This window comes from Cucumis sativus, chromosome 5, assembly GCF_000004075.3.
Source record: "Cucumis sativus cultivar 9930 chromosome 5, Cucumber_9930_V3, whole genome shotgun sequence".
Classification (NCBI taxonomy): domain Eukaryota; kingdom Viridiplantae; phylum Streptophyta; class Magnoliopsida; order Cucurbitales; family Cucurbitaceae; genus Cucumis; species Cucumis sativus.
In genome coordinates this window covers 2,156,295-2,178,386 of record NC_026659.2, presented here as the reverse complement: position 1 = coordinate 2,178,386, position 22,092 = coordinate 2,156,295, and the positions used below count along the sequence as shown (strand labels likewise).

At 30.0% G+C, this 22,092-nt stretch overlaps 3 protein-coding genes across 3 annotated transcripts; 2 read left to right on the top strand and 1 right to left on the bottom strand.

Moving 5' to 3' along the window:
- Nucleotides 1-1,792: 1,792 nt before the first annotated feature.
- Nucleotides 1,793-3,899, top strand: LOC101221231 (expansin-A7). Its single transcript, XM_004143953.3, has 3 exons — nucleotides 1,793-1,992; nucleotides 2,106-2,421; nucleotides 3,269-3,899. Exons 1-3 carry the CDS (start codon nucleotides 1,839-1,841, stop codon nucleotides 3,579-3,581), a joined length of 783 nt encoding a protein of 260 aa, XP_004144001.1. The 5' UTR covers nucleotides 1,793-1,838; the 3' UTR covers nucleotides 3,582-3,899.
- Nucleotides 3,900-6,317: 2,418 nt separating this feature from the next.
- On the bottom strand, nucleotides 6,318-7,659 carry LOC101220997. Its single transcript, XM_004143952.3, has one exon. It carries the CDS (start codon nucleotides 7,433-7,435, stop codon nucleotides 6,512-6,514), a length of 924 nt encoding a protein of 307 aa, XP_004144000.2. The 5' UTR covers nucleotides 7,436-7,659; the 3' UTR covers nucleotides 6,318-6,511.
- A 7,956-nt stretch (nucleotides 7,660-15,615) lies between these two features.
- Nucleotides 15,616-19,602, top strand: LOC101220762 (protein FIZZY-RELATED 2). Its single transcript, XM_011656475.2, has 10 exons — nucleotides 15,616-16,302; nucleotides 16,409-16,531; nucleotides 16,746-16,850; nucleotides 17,029-17,208; nucleotides 17,451-17,513; nucleotides 17,605-17,799; nucleotides 18,308-18,409; nucleotides 18,496-18,558; nucleotides 18,690-18,758; nucleotides 19,080-19,602. Exons 1-10 carry the CDS (start codon nucleotides 15,745-15,747, stop codon nucleotides 19,131-19,133), a joined length of 1,512 nt encoding a protein of 503 aa, XP_011654777.1. The 5' UTR covers nucleotides 15,616-15,744; the 3' UTR covers nucleotides 19,134-19,602.
- Nucleotides 19,603-22,092: the final 2,490 nt, after the last annotated feature.

Genomic DNA, 22,092 nt, shown 5'->3' with positions numbered 1-22,092 from the left:
TTTCAAGCTTTAGCTGGTGAAGGGCTCGAAATCCTTAGCTGCAATTCGACCAAACTAAATGAGAGGTTCGTCCCCAACATTGAATGAACCTCTTGTAAACAATAATGGCTGCTATCCAACCTTTGATGTGTCTGAGCTTTACTATAAGTTGCTCGTCTATTTGCTTCATCGTATGGTAGATGGTTGGTATGAATACGAAGTTTTTGCTTATAAGGAGAAAAATCCTAACAGTCCTTGTAGTATTCATTAAAAAAATCAAATAAAAAAAATCAAATGTCTTGAAGATATAAATTTTGCTAGGGCAACCATAATCTAAATATTTGTGAGAAGTGTCGTATCCTAGCACATGAAAAACTTATAGATTGTTTGTTAGATTTCTTTAATTAAGAACAAAGTTTCAAAAAAGTGTTTGAATGATTAGGAATAAGCCTCAAAATTAATTTTAGGGATGAATTGGAAATTTCGAAATATAATTTTTTTAAAAAAAACTTATCTATGCAATCGATTCATCAAGTGAGTTTAAATTATTAGTAATTAACACGATCCTACATTCTTACAATTAAGTGATTCGATTTTTATCCACACCGTCGTTTTACTAAAAATAAATTATAAATATGTGACTTCTATGTGACCTTAAAACTATCAATGTGAGTGACATTTTTTTGTTAGGAAAGTTATATTGTTTGATTTATAAATTTATCCTCGTTGTTATGTCAAAGATGAATTGTTTTTTTTTTCTTAATATGAATTTTTGCAACAACAAAAGATACTGAGGAAAGGACAATAAATGGAGAGAAGAGGGAGGAATGAGGATTAGACAGAAAGAGGAGAGAGAAATAATATTTTTATTTCAAAATGTTTGAAATAATAAAAAGAAAATACATAATATTTATTCCATTTTTGAAACTCATTTATTAGAATTGACGACTTAAATTGGCCAAATTAAAACTTTTAGGAGGTAAATGAGTCATCTAGAAACCAAAAGACTAAAAGTATAGTTGTTTTTTTATATGTTAAAAAATATCACAAAATAAAATTTGGTCTAATAATTTAGGTTGTAAAAAAGTTAGCCTTGTTGTGCCACACATACAAATAATAATAGCAAGTCGTCAAAGTGACTAAATTTTATGATAAAAGTAAGACATTTGATCTAAATTACTCATAAATATTAAATTGGTGTAGAAAAGAACCTGTATGCATGAGAAAGAAGTACTGATGGTGAAATTAGTAACTAAAACTGATATCATTAATTTAACCATGGTAGCCTTCAATCCATCCAATTAAGTTTAAGTTGTAAAATTAGAATTGACTAAACTAAAAATAAAATGAAACGAAAAGATTAGGCTAAGTGGGTGGCAGACTTTTATGAGTAGATGAAACCTGCAAGCACGTTGAACCCAAAATTTGACGCTATTATCCACACTATATTGAGATTATAATAATGATTCAAATTCTATTCCGATTATTATAATTTCCTTAGTCTCACAATTCATGCTCCATTCTCTATCTCCCACGTATCTCAATCCAACACAGTTTCTCTCACTTCTTTGATTAAAAAGGAAATGCAAAAATCAGCCTTAAAATTGATCAGAAATCTACATGCTTTACCAACCAAAAACACATCGCTAATTTAAAAAAGGGTTTAATTTATGTTATTCCCTCTTAAATTATTTTACATATTTATGAATTGACTTGATAAAGTAGACAGGAAATCTTCGTGAGGGTCACGAAGGGGAAGTTCGTTCCATTATTATTTGGTGGTGGTTTAGAATATATAAGGCCCTGCGAGTTCTTAAGTCAATGAGCAAGAAACTAGGCCTCATAATAATTTGGCAACAATGGCTTCTTCTTCTTCTTTAAGCTTCAATCTCTTCATGGTGGCATTGGTTTTGGCCATCTTCATGAGATCAACCCTCGCTGTGTTCCAACCGAGCCCATGGAAACTTGCTCATGCCACCTTTTATGGCGACGAAACTGCCTCCGAGACTATGGGTAACGCGATAATAGCTAGACTCAACAAATTTTGTTAAAAAGCTCAGAAATGTCATTTTTAAAACGTAAATTAATGAACAAAATATGACCGTTTTGTTTTTCTTTTTTTTCAGGTGGAGCTTGTGGGTATGGAAACTTGTTTACGAACGGGTATGGGACTGATACTGTGGCTTTAAGCTCGACGCTATTCAACAACGGCTACGCTTGCGGGACTTGCTTTCAAATCAAATGCGTGCAGTCGAAGGCGTGCTACGCAAATGTGCCATTCACCACCGTGACAGCGACTAACCTGTGCCCGCCAAACTGGTCGCAGGACTCCAACGCTGGTGGGTGGTGCAACCCACCAAGAGTTCACTTCGACATGGCTAAGCCTGCCTTCATGAAGATCGCTTGGTGGAAGGCTGGAATTGTCCCTGTTCAGTACCGCAGGTGAGTTGAATTTGATTCGTTTTGTTGTTTAATTTTAGAAAGATATTACATATACCCTAAACCTTATTTTTAAAATTTTTGGCTGAATGGGTCTAGTTACATAAATTCTTGTGAGATAACTAGCAACTAGATTAAGATATTATATCCATGACATAGACGATAGAAGTTTAAAATTTTGTCTCAGATAGGTTCTTCAACTAAAATTATAAACAAAACAAAAATAAGGCAACGTTTGAAAGTTTGGTCAGCTCCCGACTTCAAATGTATTAGGAGAAAGGATTATAATAATTTAGGCCTACTTGAATTAAAAGCATTTTCATTTGGGTAATTGCAATTTTTGAGCTAACAAGTTGTAAAGTAACATTTTTAAATAATTACAAATATAACAAAATCTATTAATAATAAGTTTTATTATTTATTGATACACTATCTTATTGATAGACTCTCATTAGTAATATAGTCTATGACTAATAAATTTTTATGTTAACGAATTGTCTATCTCTAGGATTGAATAATTTAGATTTTGCTATAACTATATTTAGAAAAAGAAACAAATAAATTAAAGGTTGTGGGATAAGAACACATATGAAAATCACAACTAGCGAGGTTGACACATACCCCATAGCGCCTTCATCTCACCCTTGTTCAAAAGCGATAATTTATTAATGACCAATATGCTATAACTTTAATTTATTTTGCATTGAGTTCCATCTCTACTAATTCTTTGCATCTGATTGCTATACTTGCAACTGCCTATTTTATTTAAACTCTTAAATCCACGTTCAATGGATATTAGGAAACAACTAGTACGATATTAATTAAACGTGAATGCTATTGTATAATGTAGGGTTCCATGTGCGAAAAAAGGAGGAATTCGTTTCAGCTTGCAAGGAAATGGATATTGGTTATTGGTTTATGTGATGAATGTAGGAGGAGGAGGAGATGTATATTCAATGGCAGTGAAAGGAAGCAAAACAGGATGGATAACGATGAGCCATAACTGGGGAGCTTCATATCAAGCTTTTTCTTCATTGGGTGGCCAATCACTTTCATTCAGAATCACTTCTTACACAACTAGAGAAACACTTACTCTATGGAATGTTCTTCCTTCAAATTGGCAAGTTGGGTTGACTTACAATTCTAAGTTCAACTTCCGTTGAGTTTTATACTTTAAATTTCTTGGAACTTGAAGAGGATCATCCATCATTTTCTTCTAGACCATCTTTGGTTTTTCTTTCTTCTTTTTTCTTTCTTTCTTTTTTTCCTTTTTTTGTTTGAAAACGAGCTATTGATTATTGTTTGTTTTGATGAAGTATATTATCAGGATTTGGTCATATGAAAAGGGTGAAAGAGGCCTAAAGTTGTTTTATTATACTAATTAATATTAGTTTTTAATCTCTTGTTATTGAGATGTACTGTGTAATCCTCTGTTAGGTATTGACATGTCTCTCTATATATATTTTCTTAATTACATAATATATATTGCTCACTTTTAAAGATAAAAATTGTATGAGTTTGTGGTTTGTTTCAATCAAGATTAAATTGATTAGTGAACAAGATTGTGCATGCATCCAAGACTTTAGTTGGTCATTTTATCAAATGTAATTAAAGGAGGCAAAAACTTAAAAGATCAAATCCATTTTAATAATAGTTAGTCAACCCCACAAATCAAACTAATGCAAGAGTATATGTATTAATCGAAAAATTTTAAAACTACGTTTGCTATTATAGTTCACCCTATATTTGAATTCCAATTATACAGTAATTTAAATCATCCATTCTTATAACCTACAATTAGTTGTGTTTACTATTTTTTATATTCTATTTCATATTCATCAAGTAAAATATAGGAAAATAAAAAGCTACTTGTATGGTAAGTAAGTATGAGTGAGTAGGTAAGTACTCGATACAATAATACAATAATTTGATGTACTTTCTATTTGATTATTTCTTTTTTTTGGAACATTATGTCAACAAATTAAAACTAATAATAAATAATATAAGAAGAAGAGAGAAGAGGAATATTCATTTTTTTAAGTTTCAAAGTAAAGTATTACTATATTTATTACATATTGGTAAGTTAAAAGATTATAATAGCACAAATAACCACAAATAGACACATATTACTACATAAGAAAGCTAGAGAAAATTTGACTCTTGGTAGGAAATATATATATAGATATAGATATAGATATATATGAAGAACAATAGCTAGCAAAGTACATGGACATGGCCATGGCCATGGCCATGGCCTGTATTATATATAGATTAATAAAATACTTTGTTTCAATGTTAGTTGTAATTTTATTCAATTAGCATTACAAAAATAGTAACCTAATTCTAACACAACAACAACCACTTCTATCACTTTTCTTTCTTACTTCTTCGTTGACTTTGTTTTATGTAAATTTAGAGTTAAATATACCTGTCTATTTTTATTAAAAAAAATTAAAAATATAAGTTTCATCGTGCTCAAAGTTTTATAACGATGTTTCTTCTAGATTATCATATATAAAAACTACAAGGTCCAAAGTGAGTTTTTTCTATATCAAATTTACCAAACAAGTTATAAACTAATATGAAATTAATAAAATTAAATTTAATGTGAACCTTTATTATAAGAATTGAATCTAAATACCGACCTTAAAATTAAAAAAAAAAAAAAATCACACACCCCTAAGATTTAATTTATGGTAGATTCTTTTGAAAGAGAAGAGAGAGAGGGTGTGGTTGGTTGGCACGCTTGAAATGATTTTTGGAAGAGGTGGAAGGAAACGCAACGTTGAATAATTTTGAATGAAAGCCTTTGTTTTGTACCGACAAAAAGTGTCTTTAACTTTAAGATTCTTTAGAAAATAGATAGATAGATAGATGATAGAATGATAGAACTGAAGTATGAATGGGAAACCAAAACGCCGAACCCTTTCCCAATTTTCATCTCTCAATTAGATGACCGATGCGACAACTAATCACACACATTCCTTTCTCTCCTCTCTTTTTGTCGCCCTATTCTCTACATTTCTTCTCCACATACACCTTTTAATTTAATGCTTTCATTACCGCTTTTAAAGTTTATTAACGATAAATTATATTGTTCATGGGACTCTGTTTACTCGTATACTTTGTTACATTTATAGTTGTTTTAAAAAAAATGTTGTTATACACTTACTTATCATATCTAAAAATTATGTTTAGTGCAACTTGTGGCAGATCTACAAATTCAATATAGAGAACACCAAACACTATATAATAAAGATACTAAAAAATGTTAAAAAATATTTTGACGTTTCACTGATGCTCCAATAACATTCACTAAATTTGTAGCGATAAATAAAAGCCAACAATTTTCACGTGATTTTTTTGTAAGGTAAATATGTGAATTTAAAAATTGCACTAAAAAGAAAAGAAAAGAAGAAATAATAATTACATTCTTTTATGAAATATGGTTGAGAGAGTGATCCCACTTTGTTGCATTTTTGCTATAAAAAAAAGTAAGTTAGGTTTTTGTAACCTTAGGTTATAGGGTGGGATACATCAAATCTACCTAAATCAAGAATTTAGTTAAAATAAAACATTATTTAATATATAAACATTCCAAATTTAATATTAAAACATAAAACTGACAATGTGGGAGAGTCATGCGTTCGTGAGTGCAATTAACGATAATTATAATTCTTTTAAACTAATTAACGGATATTAAGAGTGAAAGTAATTATTTAATAAATATAGATGTTAGAAACGTCCAAATACCATCTTAAATCACACTAATAGACTCAAATACTTCAATGATGGATGAAGATGATTTGATTTTACTTAACAAACATGAAAACGAATTTAATATAGCATCTAACAAATTGTTATCGGTGTTTGATATCCCCGTGGAACTCAAGAGAAAAAAGAACAAAATATCAACATAAATTTATAAACCAATCAATTGAAAGTTTGTTGTGTTTATCATCGCAAACCAATATCAAATGTACAATAAAATTCTTTTTGTTGACAGTTTCAATCACTAATCTTACAAAAGAAAAGAAAAAAAAAGAATAAAACTATAGCTCTAAATCTGAACAAACATTACATTCTCAAATTCTCACCGTCGACGAGACGGCGGCAAATACTCATGTTCAATCGACGGCATAGTCCTCGTCCCCGGCGCCGTCGGAGCTCTTACATGTCCGACCATCGAAACCTGCAGAGCTTCCTCTTCATAAGCCCTGATTTCCAGCTCCTCCATTCTCGTTCTCTTCTTCACTCTCACAAACATCGCCACCAACAACAACCCCAAAAGAAACGCTCCGATCGCCGCCCCGATCGCGCTTCCGATAGCCACCTTCCAAGGCCGTTCCTTCTTCCTCAACTCCACCGGCTCTGGCTCCTCCACCACTAACCCAAAATGCCCCTGTCTCAGAACAGAGCAAATCGACGGCGAAATCTCCTTCGCCAATGTAACTCTCCCATCCCTCTCGAAACTCGCACAAATCGGCCTCGTTCTCGAATTTTTACCCATTCTCGTCGAGTTTCTGAAATCTATAGTAATGGGTTTTTCGCCGGCGGAAATTCCAACCTCAAATGGAACAGGGGAGGAACTCGAACCATTATTTCCAGAGTTGTAAGCCAAAATCCCCAAAATTGAAGAAACTAATTGATACCCAGTTAAACGGTAGTTGTTAAAGTAAATCGAAGACCAATTAGATCCCAAATTTTGCCGGATGATTACAATTCTCTCAGCACATGGGTTCAGAGAAACACCAACACCCACATGAAATTCTTTCACCGATGCACCATACCTCCGTAAACTTCCGCATCGGAACCTCGCCGTGGCAACATCAATGCCGGAGAAATTCTCCGGTAACGGAACACTGTGAAGTGTCCCTGTTTTGACTGTGTTGTCAAGGGATTTCAATGTGTAATCTCTGATATAAAGATCGAGGAGATGCGGCGATTGGAGATTGTGGAACGCCATGGATGAGGTCAGTGAAGAAATGGTGAGAATGAAAAGGAAGAAGAAACCCATTTGGAAAATGGGTTTGAAGGAAGGTGTTGTTTTTGGTAAAATATCAGTGGTTTTTTTTCTTGAGAATTGTATGAAAAGAAGAGGAATGAATGAAGCAGCTTTTTTGTTGCTCTGCTTTTGTTAAAGTGTTCTTGTTTTGTAAGATGGAATTGTGGAAAGAGGAAAAATTTAGAAGAAATTGGGTTTAGGGTTATGAGTTATGAGAGTGAGTTGTAAGGAAAAGGAAAGGGAAAAGGAAAGGGAAAAGAAAAGTTGCCTTTGTTTGTACTATTTTATTGTTGAGTTTTAAATTTTTAATCTCCCAACTTTCTATAATAATTATGCTTATTAAACTTTTAATTATGTTTTTTTCCCACTTCATTAACTTTATGACCTATTTAAGTATAACTTAATAATTCAACAATATAGATTAAAATCTTTCACCTTTCTTTGGGTGAGATATAAAACTTCAATTTCTATTTTAAAACAAGTTTAGTTTAAACATTATCCATGTATCTTCAACAATTAAATTCTTATTTCTTTCACCTCTATTCTTATATTAGTCCTACTATATACCACAAAATACATACCACTTATGCAATTATCAAACTTGAATTAAGTAATTGGTTTGATATGGTATGGTAAATTGTACGGTTGGAATGTCTTAAATTTATTATATGTCACCTTAAATGACTAAGTACGAAAATCTATACTTAACATATTTAATTATGTATGATTGTAATCTTAAAGTTTTATCTCAATTTGAGTGAACCATATAAATATTGATTTTATCTCCATTTGAGTTTTTCAAATTATTTGTTTGACAATTTCAACTCGATCAATAATAAATTTAAAACAAACATAATTTAAGTTTTAGATTTAAGAAAATTGTTTAAACATTAAATAGATTGACGTGACTAAATAGAGGCAAATTTTGTGAGTTGAAGTAATTCAAACTGAGTAAACAAAGGTGAATTTTAATATCTAGGAAAAGAAACATAAGGCATTGCTAAAAAAGGGTTGTAGTCTTAAGTTCATTTTCAGATGGTTGGGATTTGAAATGGGATAGTTAATCTAAAAACAATGATAAATTCTTGTACTTTAAGCATTTTAGAAAGTCTTTTTTTATTATTATTATTATAAATTTTGCTACCATAGAAGAAAAATAAAAGAGAAAAAGATAAAGTATAGAGAATTGAAGGATATAGAGTCAAATGGGGTGGAAAAGGTAGGGAAATTGGAATGATTTAGGAGTGTGGAAAATCATAATGATGCTTCTTCCTAACCCTTTTAATCAAGTAATGCATATTTATATAAAAATAAAAAAGGCATGGGAATTGTAATGTAATTTGCTCTAATCTTTTCTTATATTTCCAATGCTTTCTTTTTATGAGTAAGTAACATGTCTCCCAATTGAACTCTCTCTCTGCTTTTTAATTAATTTGGTTAAACACCTTTATTTATTACCTTAATTTTCACTGCTCTTTCTTCCACTTTTCTAACTCTTTTGCCTAAACAAACAATAACAATTTACTTTTTAAATATTTGGTGCGCGAACTCAAGACCTCTTATTTTCGAATACTTAGTTCATTTTTAACGTTAAAGGTTTCATTTGATATAATCTCAATTGAGAGTAAATTGATATTTGTCCAAATTATTATGTTTATGAGAAGGTGTTGGTTAAACTATTGTTCTAACTTTTTCTTTTTCTTTTTTTTTATTGAAAAAACACACAAATCATTTCTAAATTTTGTTACGGGTTCGATACCTTTTTTTACAATTATAACTATAGACTTTTAATTTGATCAATTACTCCAGCTAAATTGCATGGTTCCTTACATTTACATTTCTAAACATTAATTAATTACCGCTAGTAATTATAAGGGCAAGCAATAAAGATTTCAGGAAGATTTAGAGAAACACCTTGATACTATAATGCTTTTTATTTTTGCTTCACAACCACCGGGATTGACACACTTCTAGATTTACTACAAACATATACAAAGGCAATGACATTATAACTCTTCAAAAGCAACCACAACCACTTAAATATGCACAACAAATGAAGAGGAAACAAACTATGTCATAATCTGTGGAGCACAGAGAAGAAAAATATCCTCAAGAATAAACACATAAATTTTCAATAAGAAAAAAAAGATACTATGCCATAATCTACACATTTTGAGAGACACCATGTATGTATATCAAATGGCAAGCATCTCAAGAGAAAACAACTACAACAACCTTTAAAAAATATAGTAAACGTCAAACTTATAACAATTGTGAGTTTGTTGCAAATCAACTCTATATGATATTAATATATTTGTTCATTTAATGGAAAAAGAAAAAAAAGAACAATAACAAGACATATATATAATTCACAAACTATAACAGGTTGGTATAAATAACAAATTAAGGGATCGACTAATTGATAATTAAAAATTCAATAATGTAATTGCAAACAAATTAACAACAAAGTTGATAAAAAAAATTTCATGAGTGATTAATGGTAACACTCGATATAGTAAAAGACGATTTGTACAATTCTTTTATTATTATGATCATAAAATTAGGTTGGTTTGGAAAGAGGGCTTCAACTGGAGACAATGGGCCATTGTTCATAGTTTCCAGCATATTCAAAGGGAAGCAAATCTTGGTGTATATGGATCGAAGAAACTTCCAAATTGGGCTAAGAGAGCTACCCAATACCATTATACCAATTTGATGAGTGATGACTATGTAGTTGAGAGCCATTTATTTCTCATCCCAATTCCTTTTAGCTCTAATATTCCCTACCTTTCTTACTGAGTTTTCTTAAAGAGAACAAAGAAAAAAGAACTTATTATTTGATTCCAAAATTAATTGAAGAAATAACATAGATTTAATTTTAAAGAGAAATGAGGATGCGTCAAACTCATAACCATAATATTTTCATTTGCAAATTAGCAATAACTCGTGCTTGAATTTGAAACCTAGATGAAAAATAACATCTCAAGAAAATCTATGTCAATTCGTTTAAAATTTAGTGAAATGTTTTGTAAAGACAAGAAACTTAATACGAGATGGACAACCCTAGTTTAAGAACTTATTATCGAGTTTTCTATATTTTAGGGTTGATTACAAAATTATATGGTTATATATAGACTTTGTTGTAACACACTCAAAAGTTTCCTCATAATTTAAGAACCACATACATTGATAATAAGAACTTTCAAAAATTAAATTGTTACTCCTTGCTTTAAAAAAGATTAAAAAGTATCATTATTGTTAGGTTTTACATGGAAAACAACTTCCTATATATATATATCATTCCTTTTTCTTTTCTTCATGTTCTTCATTCTAACACTTGTTTGTAGCATTTGTTGAAATTTTGATATAGTGGCCATTTGATGACACTTTGACAATTTGTTCAAAGAAATATTTATTTTTGAAAGTGCGACTAAAAATCTCACATATAGAGGGTAAATATACGGAGAAGAAAATGCTATTTAAGTGAGACTATAACCATTTTATTTCAACTATATGATCAAACGAGTTAGAATATATAGAACAAAAAATAAAGTCGTGTAGTCTTATGTCAAAATAGACATTATCACACCAAATGATATATAAGTTATCTTTGTCCATAACTCATCAAACAAATAAAAGATAAGATCTTAAAATATCGTCTATCTCTTTTCGGAAAGGATTATTGTATAAGGATTCAAACCACTACCACTTAATTAGTAATTAGTCATTAATAGTCAGCATGCTAACTTTAGACATTCTACTAAAAAGGAATCTGAAAATATTAATTATTTTACCAAAAAGTGTATGTTTTTTATAATATATTAAATGATAAAATCCACTTTGCTAGCTATTGTTCACTTTGAATTGTATGTCAACTAATGTTACGAGTGTTGAAATCAAATAACAAAACTAAAGCCGTTTAAAGAAGTGATAGAAGAGGAATTTGAGAAAGAAGAAGAAATGTTCGATTCGAAACTTAGTGGTGAGAATATTTTGGAAAGAAAAAGTAAACCATTAATGCTAATATGATGAATGTTGTTCCCATCAAATAAATATTTTGAACCGATTTCTACAATAATTTTAGATGGTAGATTACATACTGATATTTTAATATTAACTTTTTTTCAAAATCTATATATATTAGAAAAGGAAAAGGAAAAGGAAAATCAGAAATTAATGAAAATAATAATGGTATAGACTCACTCAAGATCTTAATAAAAGGATATATATAATAACTTTGTAAAAGAGGAATAAAAACCATAGGTGGTCACACTTTCTATAGCTATATTTAAAGATACCCATAAATTTTAAAGGTTCACATGAATGATTCAACCATATATTTACCTGCATCTTATAACTATACATAACAAATCATTTCATATATACTCATCTATCTATATATATATATATATATATATATATATTATATATATATGAACATTTTATTTTTATTTTAATAAAAGTACATCTAAATTATGATTAAAAATATTATGTTCACAATATTTTCTACCCTTCCTTGTCAACTTTAATTTATTGTACAGTAGCTGTGATATTCATGGAAGATTATGCTACTAAATGTTAATTTTAAATTTTAAATTATTTGAATACTTGTTATTGAACTTTTTTTTAAAAAAAAAGTGTTTGTTTTTAATTCTTACTAAAATAATACCTTTTAATTATTATAATTATTTAGTTGTTAGAAGGGTAAGATATGAGGATGATTATGTAAAAGTTTAGAAAAACTTTAAACTTCTATGTAAATTGAGATCTCATTCACATATGTTGAATAATATAGACTAAAGTGCAAAACTAACTTCCCATTAACAACGATGGATTTAGAAGAGATGGAGATTTAGTATCTTTCTTATCTAAACGTTTATAAATATATTGTGTTCTCAACATAAACATATATATCACGATAAGGTACATAATTTTCAAAAAGTTTATAACATGATAGTGAGAGAGAAAATTAATACATACTCTTAAATCTTAAAGAGCATTTCGAGAAAAGAGTAAGATTATGACGTTTGAAGAATTGTTTAATCATGAGTCGCGAACTAACTAAATTAAATAATTTTGGAAGAGAGAAGGTTGGAGCTTTTATGGATTTGGGTTGGAGTAGTAATTTTGGGCCTTGATTGGGTTGCAACTTGACCTTGCAGCCGAGGCCCAATAATAAGAGGACTCTACTGCTTATTTGCATTATTTTTGTCCCTACATAAAACACTAATTATACTCCCTCCATAATTCCAGTTTGGTCCTACAACTTTTTAATTAAATTCTCAAATTTACCTTTAAAATTAGTCTTACATCTTTTTTAAATTCTCAATTTTGCTTTTGATATTCCTCCTACGTCTTTCTAAATTCTCAAATTTACCTTTAATACATTCCAAATTTTTGAATCGATTCCAAATAAATAATACATGTGATATCTATATTTACTAACCTATTTAAAATATGATCATATATACTACTTGGATATGCCTATTAGAAGACGTCAATTTTTTATGTTTGGGATTATATTTTGTTCATGGAATGGTTCGATATCCATTTGTCAATTAGGTACATTATGTTTGTATCCATATTGTAAATATATTGATGAAATAAAATTGTAGTGTTCTTGTAACTTTTTTTTTAAAGAATATTTAACCAACTTTATATGAAAATACTTTATTGGGAATATTTAGTACATTAAAGGTAATTTGAGAATCTAAAAAAAAATATTGAGAACCAAATTAAGAAATATCTAAATGAACCATGATAACCTTTTTTTTTCTTTCAAATAAACCATAGTTGGGTTTTTTATTTATTTTTAAATATATTTTAGAGATAAAATGAATTGTAGGATTAAAAAAGAGATCTTACTAAAATAAATGTATAGCTACCAACTTAGATCACTAGTTAAATGCTTTAGTACTTCTATCCAAATTCTTTAATTGAAGCTGTATGCCAACCTAACTATGATTCAAATGGTTATGAATTTATAAATTAAGCCAAATGTTATAAGTTCAAATCTCATCCCTCCATAAAGTTGAACAAAAACAAATGTGAAGTTTTTTAGTATATTGAAAAGGAAATTCACTTAAAAGACTTTATATATCTCCCCCACATTCTTATACTTTAAAAGGAAATAAATTTAAAAAGAATCAATCCTCTTTTTTAATTAAATAGGGAGCAAATCAATTTAGGATGAGTAAAATCTATCCATTTAAATCCTAAATTTTGAATAAATATAAATAACTATTTTATTTTAAAATTAAACTATTTTTAAATATACAAAAATAAAATAAAATATTTATAAAAGTAGCAAAATATCATTGTTTACTAGTGTGTAGATACTGGTCATCTGTATCACTAATACAGACATAGACTTTATCTATGCATGTGACTCTATCAAACCTTGTTCTAAAATTAACTCAAAATCACTTTATAAAACATTATCTTTCTAAAATTCTACCAAAATACTAATAAAAAATTGAGGAAGAAGAAAGGAAAAGAAAAAAAAAACAGCCTGGAAAAGTCTTTAATATACAACATTTCTTTTGTTGTAAGATGTATTTGTTTCCAACCTTTCTTTCTTTAGAAAATGTCAAATTTCTTGTATCAATTTAAACTTATTAATTGTATCCATTTAAATCTTATATTCTAATAGTTGTATCAATTTAAACACTTAAACTTATAAATGTACAATTTAGATCCTAGAATTATATAAATGCATCAATTGAACTTTATATCATGCTTTCCTTAAATATACTTATGAAACCAAAGAGTTTAAATTAATGCATTTATGAAAGTTATGGTTTAAATTGATATAACCTTCAAAGTTCAATGTTTAAATTGATGCAATTATCAAAGTTTATAAATATGAATTGATATTTCTCTGCAATCTTTAAATTTTTTAAAGTCTTAATACGCATATGAAAGGTATTTATTCACAAGTTTAAAAATAAAATTATCTCAACTAATAATGATTTAGATTGATTAACCTATAAGTTTAGTACTAATCTATAAGATACAATTATTTTAAGTGACAAACTCTAATGTGTGGAGTATAAATATGATGTTTTATTTTTTATTTCTTAAAAGAAGAAAGATAAACAAATGCATTGGTTGGCAATATTTTAATTTCCTTTTCTGAAAACTACATAGTTTAAATAACTTCAAAATATTTTCTATAAATGGATTCAATGTAACATCGATAGCAGATGCTTATTATTATTATTTTCTTTAAAAAAAAAACATACCAATAAAAACAAAATTTTCGGCCATCAACCTCATTATTAAAAAAGAAAGTACTTCTGTTTTAGTCCTAAAATTTTAATAATAAATATATTTGATCCTTAAATATTGTATAATTTTTTAATTAAGATATTATCAAAAATAGAAAATTTAACAAAATATTTACGCTTCATACAAAATTAAAAAAATTATGTATAATAATTTTTTTTGTTGTAGTTTTATTCTATGTAATGTAAATAGTTTGTCAATTTTTTTTTATTAATATGCACACTACATTTAAAATAATTTGTAAAAGTATTTTTTTAAAAAAGAAAAGGGAAAAGAGAATGATTAAATGGGCTCATGCTAATAAAGTGTAGTTTTAGTTTTTGATGATTCAATTAAAAATTTGAATGGTTTTTTAGTACAACAAGTAGAAGAGGGATTGAATGTTAAGTTTAGGAAGATGATGCATTGATAAAACAAAATTAAAATGAAATTAGGAAGGGGAGAAATGTGTTATAATTATTTAAAAGAAAAAAGAAAAAGAAATCGAAAAGAAGAGAAATAAGGACAGAGCACCTAACATCACATAAGGGTAGTTTTTATGTAAATATAATAATGAGAGATGGATGTGTATTATTATTATTAGTATTAAATAGTAATTAAAGAAGCTATAAGAATTAGGGATATAGTAGAGTTGGGCTGGGCCTAATGAAGGCCCAATTGAAGAAGAAAAAAGAGATGGCCCAATAAAACAAAACAAAACAAAAAGAAAAGAAGGAAGAGTAGTAGTAGTAGTAGTAGTAGAAGTAGAGTAGTAGATTTCCCGGGAAAAAGCATTAGCTTTTACCTAAGATTTGCCGGGAACTTTTTTTTTTTTTTTTTTATAATTAATTAATTTATATTTCTATTTTATTTATTTTATTATTATTACAATCCAAGCTGTCAAAAATTCTCTCCGTCTCCGTCTATTACAAGCCCCCCTCTTCTCCTTTTACTATCTCCACTTCTCTCTCTCTATCTCTCTCTATCATCCTTCTCCTTTCTTTCTCTCTCTTCCCTTCAATTTCATCATCCAGATCTCTTCCATTGATTCTCCAATGGAAGATCAAGCTCTTCCTCAACGGACCCATCTATCTTCTTCAACATCTTCACCCTCTTCTTCTTCTTCTTCTTCTTCTTCTTCTTCTATTCAGCTCAATTTACCTTCTTCAATGTCTCGGGCTTCTCACTCACTTGAAACCCTAACCCCATCTCGCCAAATCGACCGTATGATCAATATCAACCACCATTTGTCCCCATCTAGAGCTATTTACTCCGATAGATTCATACCCAGTAGATCTGGTTCTAATTTTGCCCTTTTTGATATCTCCCCTGTTTCCAATTCCCACTCTGATGGTCGTGAGGATACTTCTACTGCTTACGCTACCCTTCTTCGTACTGCTTTGTTTGGTCCTGATTCTGGTGTAATCCCTCCTGCTACTCCTGAGAAGAGAAGCTCCCCAATGTGCCTTCCCAATCATAATATTTTTCGTTATAAGACCGAGACGAGAAGGTCAATGCATTCCCTTTCGCCTTTTGGCTTTGATGCTGCTGCTCCCGGCCTTAATCCCAGTCCGGTTAAGACTCCCAGGAAGGTTCCTCGATCGCCTTATAAGGTGAATTTTTTGTTAACCCATTTTGGGTTGGATTTGTTTTTTGGATTCTCTAATTTTTTGTGTGTGTGTGTTTTTTTTTTTTTTTTCCTGTTATCTGCATTGTTAGGTCTTGGATGCACCTGCTTTGCAAGATGATTTTTATCTCAATCTTGTGGATTGGTCTTCGCATAACGTGCTGGCTGTGGGGTTGGGTAATTGTGTTTATCTCTGGAATGCTTGCAGTAGTAAGGTAATTCTCTGACTGCCCTTTTGATTTTGAGTTTCATCTTTGTGGGTTGATCGATCTGTTATTGACTTTTATTACAGTGATAAGATGCTTTTTCCATTCTTTGGAATTAGTATGAATCGGCAACCGATCTCGAGATTGATGAATTGTTTCATTATATGTCTGAATTTATGTAGCTTGTGAGACGTTTATTACAGCAAGATCATTCTTTTTGCAGGTCACCAAGTTGTGTGATTTAGGAATTGATGACAGTGTATGTTCAGTGGGCTGGGCACAGCGTGGAACTCATCTTGCTGTTGGCACTAGCAATGGGAAAGTCCAGGTTAGTCATGATTTGTTTAAATCTATGCATGTTCTCGCGTATAAACTTCAATTTGGATTTTTTTTTTCCTTCATCTCTTGTGGATGTCTATTTTCTTGAGATTTGCATAACTGAGATTCCGATGGATTTGATTATTTCCAGTGTTGATTAACCCGTGCCCTAATGATCATCTCTCTAGATTTGGGATGCATCACGCTGTAAAAGGGTTAGGACCATGGAGGGGCATCGGTTACGAATTGGAGCCTTAGCTTGGAGCTCATCACTTTTATCGTCTGGTAGCAGGGACAAAAGTATTCTTCAAAGAGATATTAGGGCTCAGGATGATTTTGTGACTAAATTATCTGGCCATAAATCAGAGGTGAGGCTTATATACATGTTACTTTTTCCTGGCCATAAATCAAATGTTAGGATCGCCTTTGTTTAAAGCATTTGAGTATTGCCAAGTAATAACTCCCACTGAATTTTTAGGACACTAGTATATTGTGCGATCTTACTTCTTGAATAGTTTCTTCATCGGCTCATTATCCTCTGTCATTTTGCATTTCTCTTGCTTTTCTTTTACCAACTTCTTAGCAACATAGTACGACTGTTCTGCTGTAGGTTTGTGGATTGAAATGGTCATATGATAATCGTGAATTGGCATCAGGAGGAAATGACAATAGAGTACGTTATAACCTTTTCTTCCATCTCTGTAGCAGTTTGTTTTTCCTTCTGTCATGATGACTAATATTTATCTGTTGTTATCTGCTTTCAGTTATTTGTTTGGAATCAACATTCAACCCAACCTGTACTTAAATTTTATGAGCACACAGCTGCTGTTAAAGCTATAGCATGGTCTCCTCATCTTCATGGACTACTCGCATCAGGGGGTGGAACTGCCGATCGATGTATTCGTTTTTGGAACACAACTACCAATACACACTTGAGCTGCATGGACACTGGAAGTCAGGTAATTATTTTCTGTCTCTTTGCTTCTGTAATATTTCTTTTCTTACGTTGTGTGATTCAAGCATGGGTTAGAAGGAATCTTTTAATTTAGACCCAACCTCCGCCTATAGTAATTCAAGAATTGTCTGTTTAAAATGCAAATCAAATGCCGGCATAAATTAATAATATGGATCATTGACTTCTTGTTAATATTTATAAAAATTGATTTGGAACAACTTTTTTGGAGTAAAAAAATGGTAGGTTGGATGCCCTTGTAATTCTATGCTCCCAACCTGGCATATATGCTGTTTGGTTTCATCAAAATGATATACCATTGAGATGGTAGTTCAACTGTCTGCTATCAAGACTTGTCTCAATCTCCATTGACCTTTTTGGTCCTGAAGTTTGAATGTATCATTTTAGAACATACTTGGAATATTTGTTATCTGGGGAATGGAATAGTTCTTCAGTGGCCATACATACTTCAGTGTCAAAGTTGACATAAACCGTATCTTCGTCTTATGTGGCAGGTGTGCAATCTGGCATGGTCTAAGAATGTTAATGAACTTGTTAGTACTCATGGGTTCTCCCAAAACCAAATAATAGTCTGGAGATATCCAACCATGTCCAAGGTTTGTTGGCTTTTTAACCCTTGTTCGACTATGATCATATTCTGCTATTTCCCAATCTAAATTTAATTTATGCTCCTCTTTTACAGTTGGCGACATTGACTGGCCATACTTTCAGAGTTCTTTATCTGGCCATATCTCCTGATGGACAGGTAGCGTTTTTACTTGTTTGTATCGTGATCTCTCAACATTTTTTTACCATTTGTGGAAAACAAAAGAGATACCAATTTGTTGTTTTTTACTTGTTTTTTTTTTTTTTATCATGTATAATTTTCCCTTGCAGACCATTGTAACAGGCGCTGGTGATGAAACTCTAAGATTTTGGAATGTCTTCCCTTCACCTAAATCACAGGTAAATAAATTTTTCTATTTTTGGTATGATGTGAAATACATGTGATTTCTTGTGTCCCTTGAATGTAGTCTTTTCAGTGGACATCAGTTTCTGGATCAGATCAAGATGAGTTATAGTCAGACAAAATCAATAGCTACTACTGAGCTGTCTTGAACATTTTTCTTCATTTTAAATGATATCTTTGCACATGATGTGAAACTGTATGACACACACATGTTTGTCTGACATTTGGTTCTTGGGATCCTTATAGAAAGGACTTGTTCTGTTTTCGATTTCATTGTCAACTCAAACTCACACATGGGTTTAAACTATAAATTGCAGAACACGGACAGTGAAATCGGGGCATCCTTCCTGGGACGAACCACCATCCGTTAACCATTGAAGAACCCCTGTTCTTAACACATACCCTTCAACTTTCTTGCACCATCTTTTTTGAGGAATAATGACAAAGATTTTTTGTCAATGGTTTAGAAAGATTCAATATGAAGAACTTAACCAAATCTGGTCTGCATTAGCCAAAGCAAAGCTACATGAGATCTGAGAAAGCTGTAGATGAAAAAAAAAAAAAAAAGGAAGTGATGGATTTTCAAATAGTCTTTACACGGAGGAGATGTTCTCAAATCTCCATTATTTTCTTCTTCCCCACTTCAATAGAAAAATATAGTAAGGTAAATAATTACCCAATATTTTGATTATTACTTCCGTGACTTGTAAATTTAAGAGAGGAGAGATTTTTTATTCATATGATTCATTCATAGATATTTGGGGTATAATTCATGTACATATGTATTATTCTTTTCCATTATAGTTTGAAATCTGAAAAATTTTGATGGGATTGATAACACTATTTAATATATATATATATATATTATATATTTATATGAAAATTTTGAAGTCTCTAGATAAATTCTTCGAGAGAAAAAATGTGGATGATTTCAATAAATTAGTTATCATAGGATACTTTCTTTTAATATTTTAATCTTTGTCCAACTATTAGGTTTTTCATATATGGCTTTAAATTGATGGTGTATATAGAGAATTTTGATTTTTCTTTTTCTTTGTTGATAATTTAGAAATGCATGTGATTTTTTATAAAAAAAAAAGATTTGGAAAAATCAAGTTTGTAAGTTACATCACACCATGTGAATGGTTAAATGTGGCAATGCATTGCTTTTTAGATGAGTAAGATTTTAGTTTCTTTTATTCTCTTGTTCTTTACCAAAGTTTGATTTTTTTTTTTTTTTGAAATAAATTTTGCTGCAAGGTTAAGCATAACTTCGTGTTTGTTATCAAATATTTTGTGTTGAAGAAAAATCCTAATATTATATATATATATATATATATATATATCGTTTTTAGTTCAACACCGTTAGATGTTTGAACTTGCAATGCTTAGTGTATATTAAAATATAAAAAATCTATAGTTTAAACTTAAAAAGTTGAATATCAAACAAGTAATTTTAGGATAATTCATGTCTTATTCACTGCCTTATAATTTTAAATTGGCAATTACAAAATTGACATATCCACGTGCTAATTGTGAAATATATAACACATACCATACTCCTTGATGCTAAAACCAACTCTATCAAATAAAAAATATTCTTCTAAATAAAAATCATATCTACTTGTTTCTATCTTTGAATAAATAAACATATATATAAAAAAGAAATACCATACCTCCTTTCCAAGCTATCATCTTTCTTTTTCGATTCAACTAATCAATTTATTTATTTATTTTATTATTATTATGTATATATATATATATATATATATATATTGTGTATTGTCTTTCTTTAGAATCCTTTTTAATGACACCAACAAGGGCTAACCGAACCACTATGAACTCCAAATACTTTTTGTGCATTTTCAAGTTTCCTTTATAACATTTTTCTCTATTTAAAGTTTCACTTCAATTCCCAAAAAATAAATAAATAAACTCTTCTGTGTCCCATCGTCTTGTCATGTTTATTGATGCACTTTTGTTCAAGATTTGATATGAAAAAAAAAAACATATAATTCGTTCAATAATTCCCTTTTTGAAGGGTCCCACATAAATTATTATTATTATTATTATTATTATTAATTTTCTAATAGTGTTGAATATTAATATATTTGTGTAAGTAAAATAATAAAGAATAGAAATAGATTTATTAGATATGGACTCAAACTTTAGAAGTCCAATAATATAATAAGAAAGAGACAAACCACCAAATAAAGTTTGAGATTTAAAGGATCAATTTGTTTGCATTACGGTAGCCGTCCTTTAAAGGGGTTTCCGATGCCTAACAAATCATTATTTTAAACAACAACAACAACAAAACCACCTACTCTACTCTTTACCATACACCATACTCTTCCCTTTTCCTTTTCTTTCTTTTCTTCGGTTAAATAAGAAACTCATTTTTAAATTTCTTATTTGACTTTTATTTTTTAGTTTCATCAAATTAAATTTATATACAGTAGTTTTAGTTGAGAATTGTTGATCCCCAAATTGGATTTGGCAGCAGCAGTCAATCTGTTTGTATGGAGAGAGTAAGAAAGTTGCAAATATAAGAAGAATAACTGGATTGTTTACTGGTGCTTGTGGATGCCATTTTTACTCTAATCACATGCTTAATTAAGAAAAGGATGAAAGTGAGAATATATTATAGTTGTATAACGTACTCAGATAACTTACTTACTTCTAGTCCATTCCATGTGTTTTTTGGAGTTTCATTGGACTGGATACCGTAGGTGACATTTTCCTAAGGTTTCGCCTTCATATGGACTTTGGCCCATTCTCTTTCTTTTTCTACGTGACCTTTTCTTGGGTTTAAGTTTTTTTTTACACCTTTTTGTACAATTTTTACCATCTTTACTTATTCTATATTTTCATGAATTTAGCATCCTTAACATTGAATACACACACTTTGATGTCTACCTAAATGTACATACAAAATTGATATGAAACACATTCCATAACTGGTGGCAGATACTAGTAAAGAAAACTTGGTTGAACTCAAAAGTAACCTAATGGAAGAAGAGATAAAACATGAGCTAAAGAGTACTAAAAATAACTTCTTAGAAAAAGTGCAAAAATAAATTTAAAACCTATTATAGATCAGCAAACCAACTCCAACTTACTGTCATATATTGACATAGTTTAATTTGATGATTAGTACGCACAATCATAAGTAATTTATATCATGTGTACTCATAGCTACATTTACACCATTGAAATAACCATTCCATTTACATCTTAGAAACACATTCACACTTTGGTATCAAGAAATCACTATATCATTTACTCCATGTAAACACAATAACAATGTGTATTAAGTAATCGCGGTAG